The sequence below is a fragment of the Hevea brasiliensis genome, chromosome 9 (genome assembly GCF_030052815.1).
Source record: "Hevea brasiliensis isolate MT/VB/25A 57/8 chromosome 9, ASM3005281v1, whole genome shotgun sequence".
NCBI classification, from domain to species: domain Eukaryota; kingdom Viridiplantae; phylum Streptophyta; class Magnoliopsida; order Malpighiales; family Euphorbiaceae; genus Hevea; species Hevea brasiliensis.
The window spans coordinates 95,630,265-95,640,321 of record NC_079501.1 but is presented as its reverse complement, the minus strand read 5'-3'; the positions used below and the strand labels follow the sequence as shown (position 1 = coordinate 95,640,321).

The 10,057-nt window shown below is 32.3% G+C and overlaps 2 protein-coding genes across 2 annotated transcripts; both read right to left on the bottom strand.

Moving 5' to 3' along the window:
- Positions 1-370: 370 nt before the first annotated feature.
- LOC110671540 (uncharacterized) lies at positions 371-3,131 on the bottom strand. The gene is made up of 3 exons (XM_021834025.2): positions 2,470-3,131; positions 1,001-1,080; positions 371-910 (listed from the first exon to the last, which is right to left on the bottom strand). The coding sequence occupies exons 1-3, from the start codon at positions 2,647-2,649 to the stop codon at positions 754-756; spliced, it is 417 nt and encodes a 138-aa protein (XP_021689717.2). The 5' UTR covers positions 2,650-3,131; the 3' UTR covers positions 371-753.
- A 1,657-nt stretch (positions 3,132-4,788) lies between these two features.
- LOC110671560 (vesicle transport v-SNARE 12) lies at positions 4,789-9,054 on the bottom strand. The gene is made up of 5 exons (XM_021834050.2): positions 8,792-9,054; positions 8,631-8,689; positions 8,348-8,536; positions 7,420-7,590; positions 4,789-5,085 (listed from the first exon to the last, which is right to left on the bottom strand). Exons 1-5 carry the CDS (start codon positions 8,886-8,888, stop codon positions 4,930-4,932), a joined length of 672 nt encoding a protein of 223 aa, XP_021689742.2. The 5' UTR covers positions 8,889-9,054; the 3' UTR covers positions 4,789-4,929.
- Between the last annotated feature and the right edge of the window lie 1,003 nt (positions 9,055-10,057).

Here is a 10,057-nt window from a genome sequence, read left to right as displayed (position 1 = left end):
ATAACAGATATCATTGAAAATTCCAAAAGTTTGAGTACTATAACTCAAGAGATTAGAGGTTCTCTCTACAAATGAGCCTGAGCAATTGCGAGCATAGGTCACAAAAAGAAATTGGCATTTCTGCCTTCATCCACTTCATCTGAATCTGCATTCCATTGTCCCATAACTCGTTCCATGTCGAGGGACCATAACATTTTGGTATCAGAGCCAGAAGTAATGGGTGACACTGTTCAACAGCAACTTGATTGCACACTGGCAAGCTGTTAACAAGGCCCGCCAAGAGGAACTTAATTCAAAGTTAAGAGGCACTCACCCGTGAATGTAGAATTTAAAAGGGATTGAATGTAGAATTGTAAGTTCTGATGGTATCTTTAGAAACATAGTGGATGACATTAAGCATGGGATTTTAGGTGGACCAACAGTAAAAATAATTCTTGACGATTTCTACAAGTCCATCTGTACTAGGCAGGAGTCAACTTAGCTGTTCAGAGTCAGTTTTTCTATTAGCTTCCTGCTTCTGCAATGTGGCCCTCCTGCTTGGTGTTATATTGCAAAAGAAAAAAACTCGTTTATGCTCTCTGCGCCTCTCCCCCACCAACCCCCCAACACACATACAAGAAAGGGGGAAAAATAACTCATACATCCAGCAAAACAAGCAAGCACACACCCACATAAAAAATATGGTGCTTGCCTTATTCATGTATTCACCTTCAAATATATTGCATTACTACGAAAACCCAAGTCAAGAAGCAACTAATAGAAATAAACACTTACAAGCACGCCCTCCCTAATATCTTCCACAATAATCTGGAACTTTGTCCCCATTCTGGACTGTTTAGCTTGATTTCCCATTTCAGGCCTCCACTTTCCTCCATAGGGAAATAGCAGCCCACACTCCCTTTTAACCTCGCTGTTTCAAAAGTAAATTCTGAGCTGGAACTCAGACAAAATAAAATAACAAGTATTCAATAGAAAATAGAACACCAAAAACAATGCAGACCTGCGATTTCTTTGAGTTTTCTCTGTGGGTTCGTACATATACAGGCTATGAGGCTTCTCCGCATGGGTTGGCCTCCAATACTGCACAACATAAAAAGGAAAGAATTTGTGAAACTTCATGGAGAAAAGCAAGCAAGGAATACAGAACATATGACATTAATCCTGCATCATTGAAACAACTTTCAAGCATAAATGAGTAACCCATATATCCATAGTTGTTAAAGGCACACCCAAGGCATAAGGAGTACAAAGATGAAGAAGAATAAGAAAAGAAAAATTAAAGTAATTAATCTGAATTGGATAATGACGAATTGATGATGGAAAAATTGGAGGGCAAAAGAGAAAATCAATCAAGCTAACATCAGGAACGCAAAAATGCCTTGATATGAAGCTAATTTCACAGATGAAAGGCACAAGATGCAAACAAAATGTAGTTGGCATCAGTACTATTCTGCAAGAATACAAAGTCAAATGCCAGCACACATTTAACCTGGTTATTGGCTTCAAAATTTTGCGCCTCACATGTATGCCTAAACCAATAGCAAGCTGCTATTTGATTCTCACAAGTCGAGAATGTAAACAAAGAGGTTAACTTCACAATAAAAATATATGGACTCCTTTTTTCTTTTCTTTTCTTTTCTTTTCTTTTATTTCTTTTTCCAATCTTTTTTCCCTTTGAACTGAGGATTTCATTACAGAGCAAGGGAAATAGAAACATTAAGGCAGTTAAAAATCTACCGACATGTATGAGTGGCCAATAACTCGTTAACAAGAGACAATGTATAATTTACAGCCTTTAGTCTTTGATAACGAATGAACGCATATCTGGCATTTACGATGGCCAATGCATGCATGAGCAACAGCTCAAAGATTGAAGAACCTGCTATTTATATGTTGGATAGGAAGAGAGAGAGAATTTCCACGTTACTAAAATATAAGAAAGAATAATTTAAATAAAATAGAAATTGGAGAGAAAAAGTGAAGGAAAGTAAAATTGTATAATTATAGAAAGGTGCAATGTCCATTCATTGTCTATAAATACAGAAAAATTATTCAATTTATACTTACTTCTGTCTATTCTTCTTTTCTTCTTATCTCTCTAAATTTCCTTTGTACAAAAGTTCTGAAGACAAATCTTCAGAAATTATTTTGTTATATTCCGGAGATATGGCAATTAATAGTTTAAAGATAGTAATTTAATCACGCCTCAAAAGCCTATTCTACCCCACTATCTCACCACAACCATTCATCAAGAATAACAGTAACACCTATTTCATACCAAGAGGAAATGTGGAATTCCCAAGCAACTCCCTTGAAGGGCAGATTGGGGAACGGAAATAGAATTGAAAAGCAACGGAAAGGCTCAAGAACACCAACTAAGAAGAATTGATGTAATGGAGTGCACAAAAAACTATAATAAGAAGAAAGAATTATATGGAAAATAATAGAATTAAATCGTAGGATTTATACCGTCATTGCTGCTGCTATCAAACGATTGTTGAAGATATCTCCGCATATCGTAAGCACGAGAAGACACCTGATTGACGAACTCATTCGAAGTCCCAGGAATGGCGCCGTCCAAGTGAAGCGCCCTCTCCACATCCTCTCGCCCATCATCTTCTTCAGATTCATCCGGATGTTTAGCTCCATCAACGCTCAATTTACACGAAATTTGTCTCCATCTACTCTTCCTCCTCGAAGAACCAGAAAAATACGAGAAAGCAAACAAAGAGGAACGGCGAGGAAGAAGATGATGGTTATGAGCGTAGAAAAAAGAGGCGGCAGGGAGTAAACGACGTCGTAGATGGAGGGAATTACTGGGAGGGAGAACTATGGTAGAAAAAACTGAGGGGAGAGAATCCATGATTGAAGCTGCCCTCTGGATTAGATCACACACTGAATATTTTTCTGTAAATATAATTAAGTCATAGTTTTGATGAATGCAAACGAGAATTTTTTTTTTCCTTTTTTGTTGAATAGCTCTTTGAGTAATTTAGTCGAACAAGTGGTGCGAACGTGGAAACTGTGCAACTGGCACAGGGACCGGGGAAGTTGGCTCTGTGAATCTGCTCTGCGGGATATTTTTGTGAACGCTGAGAAAATAAGAAATGGAACTTTGATCAGGCCGCCTTCAGTCCACGTGGTTGCATTATATCGCTATAGTTTTGCTCTTAATAAAATATTTAAAATATTATAATGACTGATATCATTAATTTGAGATTCCCTTGAGCAGTTCTCTCTACTGTTTACTTAATGGTCTGATTTCAAAAAGCCATGAAGTTTTATTTCTTATTTATTCTACATCAATCTTTCTTTAGAAATTCTAAAGAATTCTCTGATCACAAAATTTATAATTTATTAAAAATATATTAATATATAATTGAGTATTATGAGTTCAATTCACATCTTTGTCCATGATTTTTAATTTTGCATTAAATAGTCAAAATATTTATTATTAAATTAAATTTAAAAAATTAACAATAAATTATAATATAATATATAAAAGTTTATTTAATTAATAAAATAACCTATTAACTAAACTTTATACTTAAAAAGAATATAAAATGTTATAATAAATTCAATTTTTTATATATATTGCACATAAAAGGTTTAGATTATTCTACCATTTGATATTATTTTTAAATATAAAATTTAGTTAACGAATTATTTTATTAATTAAATATTATATCATTATTTATTGTCAATTTTTTTTTCTCTCTGAATATAATAATATCAAAATTTAAAAATTTAACTATTTCACATCAAATTAAAAAATTATAAATATAAATATAAATATAAATATAAATTAACCTAACCATTTAATATTTTTAGTTAAATTAGCCATTTATAAAAAATACTAATATGAAATTATATAATTTCCGCCGCTTGCACGGCGAATTCAACTCAATTTCATTTGAAGGCTTAGAGAAGCTACCCTCTGGACGCGGCTACAGCTGTATACCAATCCGCACAAATCGATCAATCTCATTAATTTAAATTTAAATTTTAATAAATAAAATAATTTAATTATATTAAAAATACTAATATATATATATATATATATATATATATATATATATATATATATAAAATTTTAAATATACAACTTCATTATTTATCCATGAATAGAGTAATTAAATTTTATTTTTTTAACCGTTTCCAAAAAAAAATATTTTATTAATAACAATCAGTAGATTTAAAGTCAAATATAAAAATGAAAAGAATAAAATGTAAATAAAATAAATTAAAAATAAAATAGCATTATATCCAAACTGCCAGGATTGAAAATGTAGAAAGATGATAACCTCACTCCTTACTCCTCGGTTCTCACACATGCAAGTCGAAGAATGAGTAATCAAATTGATGTTATATGAAACTTTGCTTCCAAGACCAAGCGTTCTCCATTCTTTCTTTCTTTCTTTCCTTTCTTTTTTATTTTTTTTTATTTTAAAAAACACCAAAATTTTGCTTTGACATGGCCAGAAATAAAAACTGTCTTCAAATAAAAGAGTGATGCAAAGATGAACAACTGATTTAAATGAACTCACATGTCACAAACAATCTCAAATACTTGGCCTTACAAAGACCTTTAACCTTTTTTATGTAACAAAAAGGGAAGGAGAAACCTGGCATTTCTTCTCCAATGGTATTTGTCCAAGTCACATACTTCTCACATCGGGAGTTATTTTTATTATTTTCTTTTTTTTTCCCCAGAAGAATATTGTATCATATATAGCAAATAGCAGCATAAATTAGACCATATAAATATATGATTAATGCATACAGACAAGAAAAACAATGGCAAGCATATGTGATTTCAAAGATACAGCATGAACAGCAAATAGCAGATGTTTAGTAGATGACAGGTAACAATATATACAAAATACACAAAAGTAACAAAGTATAACAGGTACCAAACAATCCCGGGTGTTAGTGATGAGAAATTTTAAATGAGATAATAAAGATGATCACAATCATAAGAGCAGCAATCACTGAGCCAACAATCCACTTGTTTCTGGTTATTCTTTTTGACATAGATGTCAAGACTTTCTTACTCTTGTCAATGGCATCATCCACTCCATGAAGCTGAAAAATGGTAAAATAAATAAAGAAATTAAATTAAATTACCTATACTAATATACAATAAGACTACAAGTTTTTCAACAGTAGATTAAATAGTGATATGAATAATGCTTTGGCTGGGACTTAATCAAGGATATGCTGGAAACTTTAGGTGTAAAAAGAAAAATTGTATGTTTACAGGGAGATTATTCAATGCACCTGATGTACATATACACTCTCACTCACAATTATGTAGGCATTGACTCCCTTTATTTCACAAAAGAACCACATTTTTTAGTGAAGGAGCACTACACTGAGTGTATTCCAATATTTCCCATGTTTGCATTCTGTTGCGCTCCAGGGCTAAAATAGGAAATATCTATTTTGATCAGTCCTTCCTACATGTGTTGCAATTGGAATAAATTTCAACAACTATCCCTGAACTTATATAGTTGTAACACTACAATCCTTTAACTTTAAAATGTAACATAAAATAGCATAAACTTTCAAATTTTGCACAATAAAATCCCTCTAACTTTCAATTACTGATTTTTTAGTTAAAAACTGATGTGAATAGCTCCCACATGGCACTTAGTTAACATTTCTCTATCCTCTCTTATGCAAAGTGTAAAATTATTCTCTTTACACATGAAAAATTATTCTATCTATAGAGAGAAAAATGATTCAATTTACACATGGCTTGAGAGAGAAAAGAGAAATACTGACTAAGCTACGTGCTGAAACTGTCCAGATCAGCGTTTAACTGAAAAACTGGTAATTGGAGGTTAGAGGATTTTACTGTACAAAATTTGAAAGTTGATAGGGTTTTATGTTACATTTTTAAGTTTAGGGACTGTAATGTTACAACTAGATAAATTCATGGACAATTGTCAAAATTTATCCGTTGCAATTGACCCCAATTAGTTAGGTTTTTTTTTTTTTTTAATCGAACACATGTCCTTCATATATTTGCAATCATTTTTGGACTTGGCAAATAGGGGAAAAATTATATAATAAACTAGTGATTCCATATAGAATATCCTACATAAAATAACAATCCAATAGTGAGTAGACATATATACATGGATGGATCCCAAAAATCTATAACCACATTGCAATTTTTTTAAAAAAATAATAACCATATATATGCTTAATTGTCTAATTACCATTTGTTTGCCATTCCATATCAGCAAAATTACAGTGATACTATATAATTTCTCTAAATACGGCGGGTCAATTAAACTTTTGTTGAACTTTCTTAAATTAGCTTATTACATAAATGAAATAACTTTATGCTCTATTTGAACAAATGTGAATACTCAACTCAACTCAACTCAACTCAACTCAACTAAGCCTTTATCCCAAAAATTTGGGGTCGGCTATATGGATTCGCTTTTTCCACTCTGAACGATTTTGGGTTAAATCCTCAGAAATGTGTAATGCTTCTAAGTCATGTTGTACTACTCTCCTCCAAGTCAATTTAGTTGATGGAATTTCCATGTATAACCCAATATACAATATCAATTAATTTTAATATTTATGACAATAAAAGCAATAATTATTTTATCTTTTATAATGTTCAAAGTTTGATCTTGACAATATATATAGCTCATTTCATTATAAAAAAAAAAGAAAATCATATTTTTAAATAGCTATTCTATAATTTATACTTATTATTTTAATATAAATAATAATTCATTATGTTGCTCATAGAATTTCATAATCTCTAAAAGTTTTAAAAGTATTTTTGACAAAAATATCTTACTAAATGATGCTTAATTCCATGACATGCTGTCACTATATATATAAACCAAATATGGAGATGTTATATGAGCTATATTTTTTATTTTTTATAGTCAATATAGTCAACGAGAATATATTCTAAAGGAAAAAAAGATAAATTTGATATATATACCAAATGAATTAGATGTAATGTTATAACTTTTTGTCATTATCTAATACATTTGATAGTAAACATTCATATTTTTTTTATTTAAATATTTTATTATGTGCACCTATGTGCGGGTTGTCAGCTACTTATATGATAAACTGCTACTTCTAGTCTTCTACTTCATTGGTTCACAATTTTGATAACAAATACACTAACTTGTCAATTGAAGAATTGTGAAAGCTATCACTGAACATGCATCAATTGCTAATTGACATAACAGTAACCAGCAGAACTCAAGATCTGGACACAAGAAGATTAGATTAAGTGGAAAAAAATGAAGTTCAACTAAACAAAAGACATCACTACAAACACCCTTTCCACATCAAACTCAGTCCCCATTCCCCACTCAAGAGGGGAAAGAGAGAGAGAGAGAGAGAGAGAGAGAGAGAGAGAGAGAGAGAGGATACCTTAGTATGAGCATGTAGGAGAGTTTGGCGCTGTTGATGCAAATCTTCAAGAATTGAAACACCAAGCTCTTCAGTCTCCAGCATTGTTCTTCTACTCTCCTTAATCCTGTCACCAGACTGGTTTAATCTCTCTACTGACATAGACAATCTTTCTCTCTGATCTGCAGAAACCTGTACCATCATTGACCAATTAAGAAAAAGTTCTCCAACAAATAAACTACAAATTTCACGTGTAAATTGCTCAGAAGTACCAAGGCATCAAACATGCCCTGCAATCATCACATAAGTGAAACCAAATGATAAATGCCAAAGAAAACAAAAAGGTTAAATATGTTAAGTTGTCGACTGAAAATTGTGAAAGCAGTATCTTAGCTGACTATCAGCAAATCAACTAATCTTGCGTCTACTCCATACTAAAGTACATTCAGTCAATTCATTAAAGAAAAGTAAAAAGCGGTTTGGCACCCAAAGCTTTTCTTTACTTTTCTTTTCTTCATGCCACCCAAAAAAGAAAAAAAGTAAGCAGGAAGCTGGTCCTGCTAAAAAAAAATCCCTTGCAGCAGACTATATATTAAGCAGCAAACCAACTAAACAATAGCTGCAGAAGGAACAACTGATAGATTATCCACTCTAGCAAACATAACAATTGAATTCCACAAATGAAATACACCATGAAATTTATCCCCCCTCCCCTCCCAAAAAATAAAAAATACATAATGAAATTCACCAGAAAGCTACACTGATAAGAGCAACCAAGAACACGTTAAGTAGGATGCAATTAGAAATTGAGGTAAATTTTTCTATAGAAACATATTAAAAAAAAAAAAACCACTATGATACACAGAGTCTACAACACGAGATTCAATCAAGTTAATCACACAATAGAAAATAAAAGGAAAAAAAATCATCTTAGAACAAGATATGTTACCGCGTGAACATCCGCCATTCCAGCCTCCAATAACTCTTCACGGGAAGCCTGATCAGCATTACCAGACGTTATTCTCTTAAATTCCCTCTTCAACTTATTCAAATCAGACTTATATTCCCTTAATTTAGCAAGAAGCATAGCCTTCACACTCGGCTGCAGGCTCCTCGCCTCAAGGTCCATTTTCCGAATCTACCCAAAAGATAAAAATTTAAAAATAAAATAAAACCTAAAAATCCAACATAAATCGAAAATCAAAAACAGAATCAGATCTTCAAAACCGTACCAGAACATCACAATCATCCAACCCAGATTTTATCAGAGAGATCTTCTCCTTCTTCTCCTCTGCAAATTTTTCCACAAGATTAACGAAAATTAACAATCAATACAGTTATCAAAAAAAAGGAAATGGAAAATCGATGGTTATGATCAGGAAGCAGAGCATACCTCCATCGGGAAGAATAAAGGTGGAGTTGCATTTACGTGAGAGATTTGCAGAGAGCTCGCAGTACTGGCGCTCGTATCCTTCAAAGACATCACTCATGATTGCTGAGCAAGAAGAGAAGAGAAGAGAAGATGGGTCGATTACAGAAGAGAAGGAAAGTGAGTAGGGAGAGATATGAACGGATGTAAAATGGCAACCGACGGAGCCGTAAATTCTTGGAAATAGGTGACTTCGGACAGCTGCAAAATATTCTCCGATTTGACTTCAGGCTGAAGACGGCATTTTATTACCTTCTTAATTCTTATCAAGTAAAACGGTGCGTTTTTGTCCCCGTAAAAATTTGCCACGCAATTTGAGTTTGGCTGAATATTTAATTTCATTTACCTGCTGTTTGGTTTAAATCTGTCCTCGAAAATTTTAAAACAGAATTCATTTACAAATGAATTCTTTTATTTGATATGGTGAATATCAAATTTGGAATTCATTTTAAATAAAATAAATTTTATGTTTGGCATTAATGTAAAATTCAATTCAATATTTTTTTTTTCAAAAAATGTTATTTTCTATTTATCACTATTACCACTCTACTACAAACACCACCACCACTCCTCTAACACCACACTACTAACAAACACCACCACCACAACCCCTCATCCTCCACCACCACCACCTCTCCTCCACCACCACAACACTACATGTCCTTACCAACTTACAACAAGAAAAGAAGCAAAGTCTACTAATAATGCATTAAACAAGGTCTCAACAAGTTCACAATAAAAAAAAAAAAAAGCAAAGTATGCTAATAATGCATTAAACAAAGTCTCAAAAAGTTCATAATAAATGAAGCAGGTAAATAACAAAATGCAAAAAGTATAGTGTCAATCTACTACTTCAAAACCTATCATTATAACCTCACATTTTCTAAGGAAACATAGCAACAATATTCAACATCCATATACATAAATTTTATTACTGACGTGATCCCATTTTCATCTTCAGCCAAGAAAGTTTAATGTCATCATTACATGCAAAGAATCTTTCAATTAAATATTCATGATCCTTCACATGCAAAAAGTCAAGGGCTTCCATGACCTCCCATTTGTTCAATCCTAGTTTTTTCAACTTTGTTGTAATTTCATTTGCACTATATCAACGTTGACTGGTACTTGTAATAGCACGTGCAATTTCTTTCATTGAGGATGTCACCTCCAAAATCTCATCACTAATAATATTAGACATCAGTTTTTTCTTTTATCCTCTTTGGATGT

Excerpts from the sequence above, each read along its gene's own strand:
- LOC110671540 (XM_021834025.2), bottom strand. The coding sequence starts at position 2,649 with ATGGAGCTAAACATCCGGATGAATCTGAAGAAGATGATGGGCGAGAGG. Across the intron at positions 1,081-2,469 it reads TGATAGCAGCAGCAATGACG|TATTGGAGGCCAACCCATGC; the intron begins GTATAAATCCTA and ends TATGTTGTGCAG. Across the intron at positions 911-1,000 it reads AAAACTCAAAGAAATCGCAG|CGAGGTTAAAAGGGAGTGTG; the intron begins GTCTGCATTGTT and ends CTTTTGAAACAG.
- LOC110671560 (XM_021834050.2), bottom strand. The coding sequence starts at position 8,888 with ATGAGTGATGTCTTTGAAGGATACGAGCGCCAGTACTGCGAGCTCTCT. Across the intron at positions 8,690-8,791 it reads CTTTATTCTTCCCGATGGAG|AGGAGAAGAAGGAGAAGATC; the intron begins GTATGCTCTGCT and ends AAAAATTTGCAG. Across the intron at positions 8,537-8,630 it reads TGGATGATTGTGATGTTCTG|ATTCGGAAAATGGACCTTGA; the intron begins GTACGGTTTTGA and ends TCTTTTGGGTAG.